Source organism: Lethenteron reissneri, chromosome 8, assembly GCF_015708825.2.
Source record: "Lethenteron reissneri isolate LAM-NWPU_2019-01 chromosome 8, ASM1570882v1, whole genome shotgun sequence".
Taxonomy (NCBI): Eukaryota; Metazoa; Chordata; class Hyperoartia; order Petromyzontiformes; family Petromyzontidae; genus Lethenteron; species Lethenteron reissneri.
In genome coordinates, this window is record NC_083786.1 from 5,299,848 (window position 1) to 5,316,681 (window position 16,834).

General features: G+C 51.0%; 2 protein-coding genes across 2 annotated transcripts; both read right to left on the reverse strand.

Moving 5' to 3' along the window:
* Positions 1-70: 70 nt before the first annotated feature.
* On the reverse strand, positions 71-6,967 carry LOC133360453 (transcriptional repressor protein YY1-like). Its single transcript, XM_061579169.1, has 5 exons — positions 5,682-6,967; positions 5,226-5,406; positions 2,958-3,024; positions 2,508-2,666; positions 71-2,380 (listed from the first exon to the last, which is right to left on the reverse strand). The coding sequence occupies exons 1-5, from the start codon at positions 6,205-6,207 to the stop codon at positions 2,201-2,203; spliced, it is 1,113 nt and encodes a 370-aa protein (XP_061435153.1). The 5' UTR covers positions 6,208-6,967; the 3' UTR covers positions 71-2,200.
* A 1,004-nt stretch (positions 6,968-7,971) lies between these two features.
* LOC133361715 (E3 ubiquitin-protein ligase rnf8-like) lies at positions 7,972-14,474 on the reverse strand. The gene is made up of 6 exons (XM_061580717.1): positions 14,310-14,474; positions 13,100-13,249; positions 11,148-11,882; positions 10,703-10,798; positions 10,227-10,437; positions 7,972-10,096 (listed from the first exon to the last, which is right to left on the reverse strand). The coding sequence occupies exons 1-6, from the start codon at positions 14,472-14,474 to the stop codon at positions 9,771-9,773; spliced, it is 1,683 nt and encodes a 560-aa protein (XP_061436701.1). The 3' UTR covers positions 7,972-9,770.
* Positions 14,475-16,834: the final 2,360 nt, after the last annotated feature.

Genomic DNA, 16,834 nt, shown 5'->3' on the forward strand with positions numbered 1-16,834 from the left:
ACCCTAGCAACGCCCCCCCCCCCGGTTACGAGCCACGCCCCTAACAACGCCCCCTAGTTACGAGTCACGCCCGCAGCGACGCTCCTTAGCTACGAGCCATGACCCTAACAACGCCCCCCTGGTTACGAGCCACGCCCCTAACAACGCCCGCTAGTTACGGATCACGCCCGCAGCAACACTCCCCTCGTTACGCGCCACGCCCCCTAGCAACGCAACCGACTTTGGTCACGAGCCACACCCCTGATTACGCCCCTTTAGGCACACACCGTGGCCCTATTACGCCCTCCTAAAGTGGGCCGCCTCCCTCAGCCCCTCGGCTAGACGAAGCGAGTTGACGATCCGCCCAGCCAGCCCGAGACCCAAGCCCCTTTCACCAATTCAAACCCCCCTTAGCCTGGTGCCAACTTCGGTACCCACCCGGGCAACCCGCGCACACGTGGAGCACGAACTGCGAGTACAGTACGCACTGTACATACAACACGTGTGTAACAGAGTTGCAACACGCGCGCGCCCACGGGGCAGAACCCAAAACAAAACCCGGGCCCGACCCGGAACAGCGCGGAGCACATGGAGGCCGCGGTGCAGTGACAGCCACAGAGGAACAGCAGCAGAAGCGGCACGTTCCTCGCAGCGACACACGCGGGAGAATTTGCACCATGTTCACAAACATCTCTCACAAGATATGGCCCAAATCACCCCATCTCGCAACTCCAAATCTAAGCAGTTGCCTTGCATAGTGCTTGGATAAGTGGCCATCGTGCACGCACACGTTGTCACAGGGCTACGTGGCTGGCAATAAAGGGTAGTGGTGGCAACATGCAATGTTTCACTACGACTACGTTCTCACTCTTCAACCCACACAATTAGCGTGAAGTATTGTCGTATTCACCCACAACCCACACGCATGCAGAGACCCTCATTGTGGTGTTTGTGAGCCAGACCCTGCTGCGAGCGAGCCGGACCTCATCTTCTTGGTTCTTTCGGTAAAGTCACGTAGAAGGGAAGTAATAAAATAATATTTTTATTTTAGTAATAAAATAATATTATTTTAAAATAATATATTTATTATTTTATTACTTCCCTTCTACGTGACTTTACCGAAAAAACCAAGAAGATGAATCCCTGCAGTCACGAAAGCTTTAAATCGAAATGTATATTGTTCTGTTTTGCTAAATTATCACCATTCTTTAAGACTCCTGGGTAGGCTAGGCCATCTTCGACTTACGATATTTTCGACTTACGATGGGGTCGTCGTAACGCATCTCCATCGTAAGTAGAGGACTACCTGTACAGTGCTGGATTACAGGAAGAAGATGAATTCCCTTCTACGTGACTTTACCGAAAGAACCAAGAAGATGAATCCCTGCAGTCACGAAAGCTTTAAATCGAAATTGAGCCGGACCTCGCGAGTGAGCCAGGGTCGTGCGAGATGTGGGTCGTGCGCAACCTGAGCGTTTATTACGAGTTATTTGTAATGTTGTCACGATTGGTGTTGTCATGATTGGTGTTGTTATAACAGCATTGTTTAAACACAATGGCTAGATTGTGAAAACAGTCCGATAATACTTAGTGCCAGGCGCATTTCAGCTTTTAGCTTGAAAATGTCGATACAAAATTTGGAGTTTGACGATTTGCACCAAAAGAGTGCAGCCTCTGGCTCCGGGATAAACGCGGACAACACAGGGGCACACTTCCTGCCGTCGCAATTCTTCAAACGCATTCACCTGAAAATATAAATGACTAAAATTGTTCTTACCTTTAATTTACGCAGGACAACTAATAAGAGCCTCTATTTGCCAATGTTTAAATAAGGATAACCATGGTGCTCAAACATGTTCTAAGTTGGCTTTTTTTTACTTTTAAATCAATAAAAAGGGATATACAACATAGTACAGCTTACAGGTTAGTCATTAACTGAAAAAATATGTACATGTGAAAAAGCAGTACACTGGAGTTAGCACAGCCCGCGGGGGTCTCCACTTCAACTAACCGCACCGGCTACCTTTGATATCAACACAACCATGACAGGAACGATGCGGTAATCTTACATTGCAGAAACATTCCTGATTTCAGTCTTTGGAGGAAGTCGGGTGTGGAAGGAATTTCACTTTTCATTTCAGTTTCTGGGGGCTGCGCGCGCTGCCAGGCGGAAGTGACGGGAGACGAAGACAGCTTCTCTCTCGGCACAGCGTCCACGCGCTCATTTCTTCCTGGCCTTGGTGTGCGTGAGGATGTGCGACTTGAGGTTGGTGGACTGCGCAAACTTCTTATTGCAGCTGTCGTACGGACACACGTAGGGCCGGTCTCCCGTGTGGATTCGGATGTGCGTGCGCAGGTTGAAATCCAGCGAGAAGCGCTTCCCGCAGCCTTCGAACGTGCACTGGGAAGACACACGGAGCGCCACCACCGCCGCCCGCTGCACGGCCAACCCAGCACACGAGGCGCGACACCACGAAGGCCCTGCCGCTCGCAAAGTGGCGGCGGTGGCGCCGGTGTGTGCTGCTCACCTGGAAGGGCCGCTCTCCGGTGTGCACCAGCTGGTGCCGCTTGAGTTTGGAGCTCTCGACGAAGGCCTTGCCGCACTCGGCACACACGTGTACACGCGGCCCGTGGGTGTGCAGGTGTTTCCTCATTGCCGAGTTGTCGCGGAACATCTTGGTGCAACCCTGGGCAGAAACATCGACACCACCCCCCCCCCACCGAGTTCATCTCGCCATGACACACGAAGTCGTGAGCACAGCCAGAAAGCCAGCAAGTCCACGGATCTCTGTACGAGTCTGTGGATTTCTACGCGAGCTTATGGACGCCACAGATGCAGAATCGCACGTACATAGTCAGAGCCATGAATTTCTTCCCCACAGATGGGGTGCAATGGGTCAAGTTGCTCCCATCGTCGCATGCAGCACACACACACTCGCGCGTGTCAGGATGGAGCCCGAGTGAGCTGGAGGCTCTACCTTGTGAGGACAAGCGATTGTTTTTGACGAATCCACTTCGACGTCGGCTACTTTGAGAGGCTTCATTCTGAAAGAGATCACAGGCTTTGGATTATTAAAAAAAAACTTCACTCATGAATCTACAAGACAAAGTATTATCATTTGTATTTACACTCGTTTACCCATGAATGGCTCACCGAGTCTCAAGAATCCCTTTCCGGAGGGTCCTGCCAAGTTTTCGTAGTCGGCAGTGACGATTGCTAAGAAAAGCGTGATGTCATTTTTCACATTTGAACTCTGACGCTGGTACACAATGACCTACTCGTTTTCGAATGACGTCACATGACCTTTAATGTTTGTGGTGAAGAATCGTTTTTCTTGGTTCATATACACCACAGTTTTAACCACGGTGGCCTACCATATACAAACCGGGAACCTGGTAATGATTAGGTTCGGGTTAAGTTAAGGTAATGGTGAGGGTAAGGGTTTTACGTTAAGGTAAAGGGTGAGATGTTAACTGCCTCGCCTGGTATACAGGGGTCCTGGGTTCGACCCCAACCCTGACACCTGTATATTTGCACTAGCATAAGTACCCTGGCGTTGCCCAGGTGAAAAATATATTTCTTAATAACCTTACATATATACACAGATGGGCTGCTACTCCTGCCCCCCCCCCCCAGCCACGATCTCCTCGGCCGCTGTGCAGTAATATGTACGGCCTATAGTGTGGTGGGGTGTCGAGGCCTAGTACCATGCAGAGCCTCCGGCCTCGCCTAAATTGCCCACCCGGCTGAGGCTGGGTACCGGGGCCGTTACCCCCCCCCCCCCCCGCGCTACAATAATACTGTCTAATCGCTATAATTTTATTATCTACCGACCCTATAATAGTAATAGCACACATTGGGGTGGGGGGGGAGTGAAGAGGACGTGAAACTTTGATGAATTTACCTCAGAGTCGCGTGTTAATGCGTGCGCATATTTTTAACGGGAATTAAAAATGGCGTCCATCCCGCAGCGAATGCGTCGCTACCCGTTGCCAGGGGCAACCGCCGGACCAATCGCGTCTCGCAAATCCCTCACATTTCGTCCAATGAAACTGCGTATGGTCCGGCGACACACAGACAGACAGATAGATTTGTGATTTTATATATATAGATGTTCTCCCCGTGGCCATGTGGATTTTTTTCTGGGTTTTCTGATTTTTTTCCCCCCCACATTTAGAAACATGCATTTAGAGTATTGTCCACATAAGCCACTTTATGAAGCTATCATTTGTGGCCAGCTCACTTCTGAAAAGAGCTATATAGATTAATAGGGCCTTACCTGCTGAAATAATAAATAGTTTAATAACAGCAATGGTTATGTTAAGGTAATTGTTTCTAGTAGTGGTTAAGTTAATGGTTACGGGTAAGTTAAGGTAAAGTTTATGGTAATGGTTAGTCTTACGTTTAGGTTAGAGTGACATTAGAAGGATAGTGTAAGGGTGAGGATGAGTTGTGTGTATGTATGTTGAACGTCTTTCACACCGTACATAGCCAACCGTTCTAATCGGAGGTGAGAGTTATGGTGAGGTGTGGGGTGAAGTTAGCGTGGTTATGATGAGTTTGTGATGAAGGGAAAGTTGAGGGTTAAGCTGGGGGTTAGTTTATGGTAAGGTTTGGGTGTGTATTGAGTGAAGTTTTTGGTAGGTTTGTGGTAACTTCAGTATGAGTTTAAGGTGAGTTTACAGTGAGTTCAGCATTCAGATGGGGTAAGTTTACGCAGAGTTTGGGGTGCATTTGCGCTGAATTAGAAGTAGATTTGTCGTGAGATTGTGGCGAGATTTGGGTATGTTGATGGTGATATTAGGTAACTTTCCGGTAAAGTTGTGATGAATTATGGGTTTTGTTTGATTGCATTGAGGGTGAAGTTTTGATGAGTTTCAGTTAAGTTTGTGGTGAGTTTGGGGTAAATTGATGGCGAGCTTAGGATTGAGTTTATAATCAGTTTGGGTTGTTTTTAGCGAGATTGATGATAAGATTACGTCGATTTTGGGTTGAGTTCAAGGTGACACTATAGTTAGTGATGAATGAGTCTTGCTGCGAGCTTGTGGCCAGTTTGCGGTGAGTTTGCGTGAGCTTTGCTTAAGTTAACTGCAAGTTTGTGGCAATTTATGGCGAGTTTAGAATAAATTAGAAATCAGTTTGTGGTGAGATTGTGGCCAGTTTTGTGATGAGTTATGATGGGATTAGAGTTATTGGGGAGTTTATGGTGGGATTAAGAGTGGCGAGTTTTTAGTGGTGAACTTGCCTCGCAAACTCCGCCAGCTGTTTGGGGTCGGCGAGGTCGATGCCGGGAATCCCGGGTGCCGACCCCTTGCGCTGCTGCGCGAAGTGATGATGCACTTCGTCCACCTCGTCAAGCACCACGGAGCTCTGCGGGATCACCTCCTCCACCAGTGACATCTCCTCCATCTCTGACATCTTGTCTTCTGCACACAGGACACGGGGGATAGCCTCAAGCCTCGAACCATGACACAGGGATGACTGACGGAGAGAAACAGAGAGGAACAGGGAGAGGCTACAAACAAAACATGAGCGAGGGAGATACAGACGCGAGTACATACAGAGACAGATGAGACGGGCAGAAACAGAGAGTGACAGAGACGGGGGGGGGGGGGAGGCCACAGCTATGATGAGCCTGGGGAGAAAAGCGAAAATACAGACACACAGACGTACACAGAGAGGCCACGTGTGCAGCAGTTACCCGAGGCCCACACGGTGACGGAGAAGTCTCCCTCCGAGGTCTTGATCTGCACCTGCTTGTGGTCCCACTTGGCCGCACATTTGGCCTCGGCCTCTAGGAGGCCCCCCGCGCCGCGCTTGGCGCCGCCGGCGGGCGATACCGACGCCGAGATCTTGTTGCCGCGTTTGTGGACCCCGCTGCGCTTGAAGGCCTTGTGCTGCTCGGCCAGGGGCTCGTCGCCCAGGCCGTCGTGGCCCGCGGGCACGGGGATGAGGATGTGGTCGAGGCTCACGGCGTGCAGCTCCTCGCCCACCACCTCTTCGTGCGTCTGCACGAGGATCACCTCCTGGTGGCGGACGTCATCGTCGTCGTCGTCGGCACCCGAGCCCAGCGGCTCGAGGCCCAGAGACTCTTCGTCGTCGTCGCCCAGGGAGCCGTCGATGGGGATGGTGACCACCTCGATCTCCTGCAGCTCCACGATCTCGGCGGGGATCTCCACGCCGTCCGCCGTGATGCAGATCGTCTCGCTTGATGTCATGGTGGACATGGTGGTGGTGAGTGAGGTGGTGGTGAGTGAGGTGGTGGTGGTGGTGAGGTGGTGGTGGTGGTGAGAGAGGTGGTGGTGGTGAAAGAGGTGGTGGTGAGTGAGGTGGTGGTGAGGTGGTGGTGGTGGTGAGTGAGGTGGTGGTGGTGAGAGTGGTGGTGGTGAGAGAGGTGGTGGTGGTGGTGAGAGTGGTGGTAGTGGTGGTGAGAGTGGTGGTAGTGGTGGTAGTGGTGGTGAGAGTGGTGGTAGTGGTGGTGAGAGTGGTGGTAGTGGTGGTGAGAGTGGTGGTAGTGGTGGTGAGAGTGGTGGTGGTGAGAGTGGTGGTGGTGGTGAGAGGTGGTGGTGAGAGTGGTGGTGGTGGACCAGGTTGGTGAGTGAGGTCAAATATGGTGGTGGTGGTAGTGATGGAGATGAAGTTGCTGGATCGGAGGCAGGTGGTGGGTGAGGAGGGGGAGGTGTATGAAGTCAGAGAGGAGGTGGGTGAAGAGGTGGGTGATGAAGTCGGAGGGGAAGGAAGTGGTGGAAGAGGTAGGTGGTGGTGGTGGTGGTGGTAGATGTGGAGGAGGTGAGAGAGGAGGTGGAGGATGAGTTGAGAGTTGAGGAGGTGGGTGAAGTGGTGGAAGGGGAGTTGAGGGAAGAGGTGGAGGTTGAGTTGAAGGAGAAAGAAGAGACGGAGGAGGAGGGGGGGGGGGTGTGAAAGGGGAGGACAAGGCTGAGGAGGAGAAGAAGCCGCGTTCCGCTCGGGGCCTGAGGGCCGCGCCAGGCCCAGCACACCACTTGACGTCACCGTGACGAAATGTGACGCCACGCGACGGGCCAGGGCGTGACGTCATGTCATCGTCGCGTGACGTCACGGTGTAAACAGTCCTGCGCGCACCCCTCCAGACTCATTCATGCACCGATCAGCTCGGGTTCATCGATTTGCAGACCCATATATTGTACTCGCAGATCCATACTCACACAGATCCAGACCCATAGTCAAGGTCTCGCAAGGTGATTCATAAACTCACATAGACCACGGACACACACAGTGACTCGTCGACTCAGACCAACCCCTCACAAATGCATACTCACAGACCCACTCACAGATGCACTTACACCGAGACGCATACTTACTCACACTCTCACACACCATAATACTGGTAGGAACCTCCTGGCTACACCAGCCCACAGGGGATTATTGTGTCCGTCGTGCAGGGACGGGCTGGGTGGGGAGGGGCTGGGTGGGGGGTGGGAGGGGCTGGGTGGGGGGTGGGAGGGGTGGGGCTGGGTGGGGAGGGGCTGGTCACCCCGTGGTGCCCTTATAAAACTCAACGTTTAACCTACTCACGCCGGCTTGTGCCCGCCCTCACAGTCGGGCATATTTGCGGAATACACCACGCCGCCGTTGACCCTGGCCATTGACCGAGCAACCCAACGTTCCTACCAGCTCCCTCCGCAGGAATGTGTTCTCAGACCCATACTTCGACTGAATTGTTATAAAACAATTCTCAAGCCCAGCGAGTAAACCACTCGTGAGATTTCGCTTAATTTTTGAGTGAACTTTAGCCAATTACAACATCGCATTGTCCCACTCCCCCGATTACAAGGCCATCTACGGGAAGTTCTCCTGCTAGTGTAAAGTCAAACATGCCACGGGGGGGGAGGGGTGAAGATCTCATCCACCACCTCCTCTCATCCAGCTACTCTCACATCATCCCCCTCCTTCATCTCCACAACCTCCCTCCACCCTCGTACAAAACTGCAACAAACTCCACGAGCTTCTTAACAAACACACTTTATTGGTCAGCAAATCACCAGCGCAGGTGTCTCCCATCATAGAGGGCAGCACGTATGTAGTGACGACGTTCATAGAAGTGGCAGAATAAGTGACAGACAAGGGTGGGGGTCACGGGCGCAGGCACCACGAGAACAAGTGACTGTATACTACTTCGAGTTTGCATGTTCACCCCGTGGTCGCTTGGATTTTTCTCCAGGTCCTCCGTTTTTCCCCTTCACGTTTAAAAAAAACATGCTGTTTAGACCATTTGGCCGATACAAAATTCCACATAAGCTGCTTCGTTAATCTATCATGTGGCCAGGTCGCTTCTGGATAAAAAGAGCTGTTTAGCTCAGTGGGCCTGACCTGGTAATGAGTAAAAAGAGAGTGAGTTAAAATAGAACGCACAAAATTGTGAACACTTCAGTTCTGTTTTCTTGGTTCTTTCGGTAAAGTCACGTAGAAGTGACTTTACCGTGCTGCCTTCTACGTGACTTTACCGAAAGAACCAAGAAGATTAATCCCTGCAGTCACGAAAGCTTTAAATCGAAACTTCAGTTCTGGTTAACCGACCCCCGTGTAACGCCGAGTAAGCCACGCTCGCAAAGGACGGCCACATCTTCATCAGGTGAGGTTGTCGATGATAACGATTTAACTTATTTACCCAGAAAATGCTCAGTCTCACGAAGGTCGTGCTAATTTTTCCATAGCAGGGGGCAGAGAATGCCGTCTTTCACAATTGAACCTCATGGCGGTACCCCGGCTCTCGCATAATGTCCGTGATGCAGTCATTTTTAGTCTGTTGATGGTCGGCGATGTGGCAATCGACTCATCTCGACGAGCTGTACACGATGCACCACCACGGTGCGTACCGCGAGCGTTCAGGGTTTCGGCACAATCGTCCTCGCTGTTTCGACATCGCGGAGTGGCACTGATGTCGGATTGATTGGTTACCCCAGTTGCGGAGTTAAGTCCCAGAAATAAAATATTTAATTGCCTCGACCATATTTTATTATTTGGTACCCCGGGGTACCGCCATAAGGATCAATTTAAGAATAGTTTATGGTGGAATCACCGCTACAAGTAACCAACCACAGTTAAGTAATCCCACACTGCTGTCTGAAATCCAAGTGCAGCCAATAATCCCTGTGCTGTCTGGAATCCGGCATTACCACCAGCAATCCGTGTTGCCTGCTGTGATTCCGTGCTGCCTGCAATGCAAAACGCTGATCGAGCAATGCTTGCTAGTCGAGTTGTGGATGAATTTAGCATCGAACGAGAACCGATATCCTTGCCTAGAAACATCTAACAGTTCACTAAGTGGCTCAAGCAAGCCCAACTCTGCTGACGCGACAATATTTTGAAATCTTGTTGAAATATGCACTCCCACAAGGCCGTATGCCTGATGAGATGTGAAAAAAAATGTCCTTCATTATTTGTCTGCTTAGTGCTCTACGCCACTGCAGATTTATTTTTGCTAGAAAACATTTTAACTCGAGCAGCTTCACAGCACTCGCTCACCGCAACGAACACCCACGAGCTTCACACACACACACGAGGCGGCACGTCACTTGCACAGGTACCCCGCATCATAGAGGCCAGTCACGTTATGACGAGGTCCGTAGTAAGGAGGTGGTATAATTAACAGTTATAGACGAGGTGGTGTCACGACCGTTCTATTCTTACCAGTAACAAAACATCGGTCGTAGGCACCTATGAGAATGAATAATCACTCGCAAATATGAACATTTGGTTCCCGGCATACCGACCATTGTGTCACGAGTAAACCACGGTGGCTAAGAATGACTTAATCTTCATCAGATGAAGTTGTAGATGATGACGACGATGACGACGAAGATGACGACGAAGATGACGACGAAGATGACGAGGATGACAGTATGTGTGTGCCCACAATATTGGTAGTGGAGTTTTTGGCACGGGCGGAATTCCGGGTGCCCTGCGTCTCTGCGCGTCGCTGCCGGACTACGCTCATGCGGGCCCGGGCGACTCCCCCTCTCCGGCGTAGGGGGCAACTCGGCCGCGCAAGCGGCCAGCGGCGGTCCTCGTCCAACTCCCTCTCTGGCGCCCAGTTCAAACCTCTCGCCCGAGAAGTCGATGCCGATGCCCCTTGGGCTGAATTGGTATGGGGCACAGAGGGAGGACACAATCCAAAAAGAGAGACATTTCGACTTTGTTGTCCTGGGCATTATGAGTGATGCGTAACTGTGCGGGATGTGGTGCGCTGCGCGGCGTTAAGACACACCGAGCTGCAATCTCTCTCTCACGATCTCGTCTCTCTCGGCCTTTTTCTCCTGCCCTAGCGACTCCACCATGCGATCGATGCAATTGTCGAGGACGAGGGAGGGCGTGCTGGATGTGGGGCTTGCGCGGCAGATTGGGCACAGCTCCTTCTGCTTCAGCCACTCCTCGATGCAGTTGCGGCAGAAAGTGTGAGCACAGCTCAGCGTCGTGGCCTGCACCACCACCACCACCGCATCGCACAGGGGGAGGGCCACGCCAAACACTCTTAACCCAAACTTACGGCTCTTGCGATACAGCAGCAGGAGTGCATTCATAATAATAATGAATCACCTGTAATGTAATATGATTAAATCGATAAAACCATCCAAGCAGCAGTAACAGCAGCAGTAGCATCAACAGAAGCAATAACATCAGCAGAAGCAGCAGTAACAATAGCAACATCAGCAGAAGCAGCAGTAATAACAGCATTAGCAGCACCTGAATGAAGAGCTCGGAGCAGATGATGCACTGCAGCTCATTCTCCATCACGTTCTCAAAGGAGCAGATCACCTGCTTCTTCTCAGTCTTCTCTTGCTGCAGCGGTAACAACAACAGCAGCAGCCATAGCATCACCGCCAGCACCCTCACCACTGCAGCAGCGCCATACGCCAGGCGGTGCGGTGTTCCCCGTCACCAGTTGTCAGTGGAGTAGCGTGCATGCTGAGCTAAAGTGGAACCAGTGTGCAAAATACGTAGACTATCTGCCTCCTTCCCACATCTGTTCCTCCACATGAAGAAAACTATGTTTAGCACATCCCACCGGCCACACGGCATTCTGGGAGTGCATAATTTTATAATCCTATGAAACTGCACACAAACACCACTGTTGAAGCCACACACACGCACGTGCATGCAGTTCCCTGCCGTCAACTGCCGTCCGCACCTCCAGCTGCATCTGCTGCTCGCGGAGTGCCAGCTGGTTCTGCCGCTGCCTCTCTCTTTCCTCCGCAAGCTCACGCTGCAGACGGCGCCACTCCCGCTCGCTGCGCTCCCCCACCGCGTCGTCCTTGCCGGGCTCGCACGGGGCGGCTCCAAGCCAGCGCTTCCCTCGCTTCTCGTCGGCAATTCCCACAGGGGAGGGCCAGGGCTTCGCCGCGGGGCCGCTCCGCACACTCTCACAATCCCCTCCATGTCCTTCGCCCTTCTCCGCTGCTGCGCTCTTCAAGGTGCTTTGCGTGGGGTCATCCTCTTCCCCGCCGCCGCCGCCGCTCCGCGAGCTGCCTGGGTTTGACCTCCGAGGGAGGTCGCCGGTCGACTCCTGCGTCTCTCGTGATGGCGCATCTCCGAGCTCCCTGGCTCCGCTATCCTGGGAAGGGCCTGAATGGGCGGCGTCCATTCTGGGTTTCTTGCCAGTGAATGGCCTCGGCTGGTGGAGGACACTGCCGACCGCACACGCTTCCTCCTCACGCTTGCGTTTCTCGGGCGGTGAGCCCGAACTTGACGGCGCTGGCGACTCGGCGAAGCAAGTCCGCAGCGCCGTGCGCACCACGCGGTACTCGAACTCGGGGCTCTCCTGGCTGTCGAGGCGCACGCCGATTTGCACGGTGTCGCCCGCGGAGAGCACGCGTGGCGTGCCGGGATCAATCCGTTCCCCGTTCACGTACACGCCGTTGATGCTCTGTGAAACGCAGGCAATGCACATCGCAAATGTCTATTACTATTTATTGTTATTATGCTTGCTTAGTTTTGAAAGTCTTAATCTCCTTCAACAGATATAAGTTATAGATGATGATGATGATGATATGGTGATTAGTATTTTCAGGCTTGTTTATGCAAAGGTTCTGAAAAGAGTTTACAGTAGGGACAATGATTGCTACGTGGTAAGTAAATTGTGGTGTAATTTTTTCTATTTAGAAAATTTGGACTGACGCCAGCACAGAGTGGCCTACTCTTGCAAATTATACAGGAACGTTATTGTCCGCTGCAAAGCAGATGGCGTGTAGTGTTTTATGATTAAATACACACCAAAGTATTAACTAGGACGGACTGCCAAATTCCAACCACAAACCTATGCAACGAGTAGCGGCCAAGCCACTGTTGAGCTGAGTCATAGCCCCAGCAAAGCACAAGCGCAGTGGCGCACGGTGGGCAGCCTGGGTGCAGAGATGCTGAATGAGGCAGTATGGCTGCACCTGCAGCAGTTGCATATTTAGTAAATATCCTGTAATGAGATGAGAGCCCAAGGAGACAAATCTCTCAAGGGAGGCCTGGACCACAAGAGGCAAATGGAGCCACGCAGAACCGAGTAATACAGCACCAGTGTCATCTATCACGTGGTTCGCCCACTGTGCTATGAACCCCGCAACCAGAGTTTAATTCCCAGCACGGCGGCGAGTGATATCTGAGCCGGTCCTGAGCTACCCCTTATCAACTAGCCAGTGTGAAGACTGACATGACATTTAATTACCCAGAGGTAATTAATCTCTTATAACCATTTTATACTGGCATATCCGAGCCATGCTAGGGCCGTGCCAAGCCAGCATGGTGTGGGTCAGAAAGCACGGGTTGCTTTTCCACTGCGCACAAGCCAAGCCGTGCTGCTGACGTCATGCGCAATTCATGACATCAAGACCAGCGTAGACGCCGACGCCTACGAGCTGCGCCAACTAACGTCGCACACATTGCACAACTCACTATCCCCACCCCTAGCCCTGCTTGGCCCTAAACCAGCTTCATGTGTCTTGTAAGGCAAGCAGAGCACGATTATATAAAATGCCAGTGGAAACCCGACCGTGCTGCACGGGCCCTGCACTGACGCGTCTCGGATGCACGAGCGGGAATGGAGAATTGACGAGCGCTCTGGCCGGGCACCCCAGCACATCGGCGCCATCGTACCCGGCAATCGGTGACGCTCCAGCAGGGCTCTCGATGCGGGGAGGCTCCTGGTGCGCAGCGCGTGAACACGCAGTGTTTGCGCGACACCATGAGTGGGTACTTAAGCGACACGAGGCGCGCCGTCACCTCCATGCCACGGCCACACGCCACCTGCAGCCACACGTTCACAACGCGCATCATGACATCACAACGTGGATTTATATCCATATGGGTTGACAGTGCGGCAAGGTAGCGGCGCAGTAGTACAGCAGATCATTGATTATCCGGCTTCCAAGATAATCCAGCACGCCCTTCCCCCCAAGGCCGCCGGATAATCGATGATCTACTGGAACACTCGCGTCTCACAGCATCAAGGGTACCGGTTCGATTCCCGACTCGGGCGCATTTCTATCTTAAGTGTTTATCTTCTCCCCGTGTTCTTAAGAGTGTGAGTGGAGTGTGAGCGTTATGTTAGTGTGTGGTGAGTGTGGAGCTTTGTGTGTTCTCCCCGCAGTTTTTCATGGGTTTCCAACGGGTTCTCCCAACGTCCTCCTACAACTGCCACCATATACAATGTCATTGCCATTTACCAAACCATCCAAATGCAGGACCCTCTTGAAAACGAGAATTCAGACTCGTAACGTGATGCAGCATTAACGCTCGTTACTACAACTCAAGCTGGAGAGAGACGCGATCACAATTGTTGAGTGACAAACTCGCCCGTTACTCACCCAGGCCTCCCACATAGAGGGCAGTACTAAGACTACCGGTCAGGGTGGCCCTACTTACTACTTGCTGTACTGCCTGCCACGGGCCACCTCCGAGCCACGCAAGTTGTGAGTCTGGCGCTCGTGATATTGTCTGCGTGACCCACCAACCCCACGGCCGCTGTGCCATCACCTCACCATCATCACCACCTTCCTCGTGAAAATCATCTACTCCACGTCACCACCCTCTGCCCTTCACCACCAAAATCACCCCCGACTTACCAATCACCGCATCCTCCCCGCCATCAACATCATCACTGTCACGTAACAACATCACCGTATCACTACTACCGCCTTCAGAACTATAGCATCCCTTCACCGTCACCACGACCACCTCCAACCCACCATTATCACCACCACATCACCCTCCTCGTCACCACCACCACATTCCCTTCCCGTAATCACCACCTCGGCCATCATCAACCACCTCTCGCCGCCGTCACGAACCGCCGCCCCGAGCGCACCTCGTCTCCTGACAGCAGGATCCGGCCCTTGTGGTGGCCGATCCGCTGCAGGTACCACTCCTCCTCCTCCTCTCCCTCCTCCTCCTGCTCCTTCTTTTCCTCCTCCACCTCCTCCTCGCCCTGCGCCGTCGCCTCCGCGCGTAGCACCGCGCCACCCGCCGCCATCGCTACTCTGCGGACCCCCTTTCGCCACGTGACCGGGCCGCCGGACCACGTGACGCCGAGCGCGTTTGGAACTCGGGATGATCGATTTGGGGTAAATATCTAATTACGATTTTTTTTTCTTCTTCTTGGTTTTTTCAGTAAAGTCACGTAGAAGGGAAATAATAAAATAAAACATTATATAAGGTGTTTATTATGTTTTATTTTTATTATTTTATTATTTCCCTTCTACGTGACTTTACCGAAAGAACCAAGAAGATGAATCCCTGCAGTCACGAAAGCTTTAAATCGAGATTTTTTTTCTGACAGATATTGTGATTTGATTTGCGATTACATTTTTAAAAGTCAAGCTTCAGTTCAATATTCACTGTGTAATATATTTATTTAAATGTGATGGAGCATTACCACATGATACCATCAAAATATAAACTGCTCTGTATATTCTAATGCAAGGATGAGAACTTAAAATATATGAATTGCTTCCAACATGCCTTTATTGAGATGTTTTAATTGAAATAGAACAATAAACATAGAACAATTGTTAAGTTAAATAAATAAAGTTATAATTTAAAAAACATTCCAATAAGAAAGTAACAGGACTTTTCAAATCGCAAAAAATCGCAGCCTTTGTGATTTGCTAATCGCAGTTGCAAATTTCGATTTTAAATCGATTAATCGTTCAGCCCTATAATTGGAGCGTGCCCGATGCCACGAGCCACCCCTACCCCCTACACAAGGGGTGGGAAACCTTTTTTCTGCCAAGGGCCATTTGGATATTTATATAACATCATTCGCGGGCCATACAAAATTATCAACTTAAAAATTAGCCTGTTATATTTGGTCAAACATTTAATTAACTCACCCCTAATGCGATGGCTGGAACTGCTTCTCTTTGACGAAGCGTGTGATGTTAGCTGGTATTGATGATGTTGCTGCTACTCTCAACTGCTTTTCCAGGTTTTCTCCTAGATTTATTGAATTTCGAGTCCCGCCCGCGGTTGCCTTGGCAGGGCCACACCAAATGATTTCGTGGGCCTCATACGGCCCGCGGACCGGACGTTCCCCACCCCTGTCCTACAAGAATGAGAATCTCGATTTTTATCCCGGAGGATTCCGATGAGCGTTGAAGCTCTTTTACCACAGCTGTCAAAAGGGGCGCGGGTCAGAAAGTTCAAAGAAAACCTCCCGCCAGCGAGTTATGTTACTCACCGCCTTCACCAATGTGCAGTCTTATTGAGGGCCCTGTGTTGTTGTCTTGCTGTGGTCTGGGACTGTTGTGGTTTATTCTTGAAAATGTATGGTTATTAATTTTCGGACTTATAATACAATTTGTACCCGTGTACGTTCTTTATTTTAATTGGTAAATTTACGTTTCGTGACTCGCTGACCTTTTCTCTATTTCACAATACAATATCGCTTTTTTGTTGCCGTTGGAAACTTTCCTACGCGCCCCGCCTGCCGGACGACATCGGTGACGAAGAGCTTCGGAGCTCATCGGATTCCTCCGGGGTGAACGCAGATGGCGACGAAGTCTGTGGAGTGACCGCATGGTTTAAACGCCGCGCTTAGATCCAAAACGCGCGGGGAACCGGGCCGGTCTCTCTCCCTACGTGGTGCTCCCTCGCACGAAATCCAGCAACCCCGAGAGCCCCACTCCCACCCGTTGTCGGATGATTCGACTTTTGTCAGAAATGTCACTCACCGTTGCGTCTACGATCGGTCTCCGAGCGATCGAGAGCGTAGTACGCTTTCGCGACCAATATTATTCATAATAGTTGTTTTTTTTTAGTTAGATCGCGTTAATATAATTGCGTCGTGAAACCCGCCACCACCCAACAACAGCCAATTTATCTTCTTGGTTCTTTCGGTAATGTCACGTAGAATGGAAATAATAAAATAATCAAAATAAAACATTATAAAATAATTCTCACGTTTCAGCCACAACGCAAGCAGACCTGTTCTCCACCTGAGGACGGCTGCTTGCGTTGTGGCCGAAACGTTGTGAGAATTATTTTATTATGCTTTATTTTTATTATTTCCATTCTACGTGACTTTACCGAAAGAACCAAGAAGACGAATCCCTGCAGTCACGAAAGCTTTAAATCGAAATTTAACAGCCAATTTGTAAGGTGTGTCACGTAACCAAAACATTTCTTACTACAGGTCACCCACCATACGTCAATTGTGATTAACTGTGAGCAGAGAACCGATACCTGCTATTTTCGTGCACACAAAAAACGGCAGGATGTACAAGCACAAGGTGCATGCACATTTTGATTACCCTATGAATAACCCAACCGGTAATGTATATCCATAGTAATTTATATTCATTAATCAATCCCCCCCACCACACTTTTTTCCCT

Excerpts from the sequence above, each read along its gene's own strand:
- LOC133360453 (XM_061579169.1), bottom strand. The coding sequence starts at position 6,207 with ATGTCCACCATGACATCAAGCGAGACGATCTGCATCACGGCGGACGGC. Across the intron at positions 5,407-5,681 it reads CGTCACCGTGTGGGCCTCGG|AAGACAAGATGTCAGAGATG; the intron begins GTAACTGCTGCA and ends TCCTGTGTGCAG. Across the intron at positions 2,381-2,507 it reads CCGGAGAGCGGCCCTTCCAG|TGCACGTTCGAAGGCTGCGG; the intron begins GTGAGCAGCACA and ends GTGTCTTCCCAG.
- LOC133361715 (XM_061580717.1), bottom strand. The coding sequence starts at position 14,474 with ATGGCGGCGGGTGGCGCGGTGCTACGCGCGGAGGCGACGGCGCAGGGC. Across the intron at positions 11,883-13,099 it reads GGAGCGTCACCGATTGCCGG|AGCATCAACGGCGTGTACGT; the intron begins GTACGATGGCGC and ends TGCGTTTCACAG. Across the intron at positions 10,097-10,226 it reads GAGAGAGAGATTGCAGCTCG|CCCAAGGGGCATCGGCATCG; the intron begins GTGTGTCTTAAC and ends ATACCAATTCAG.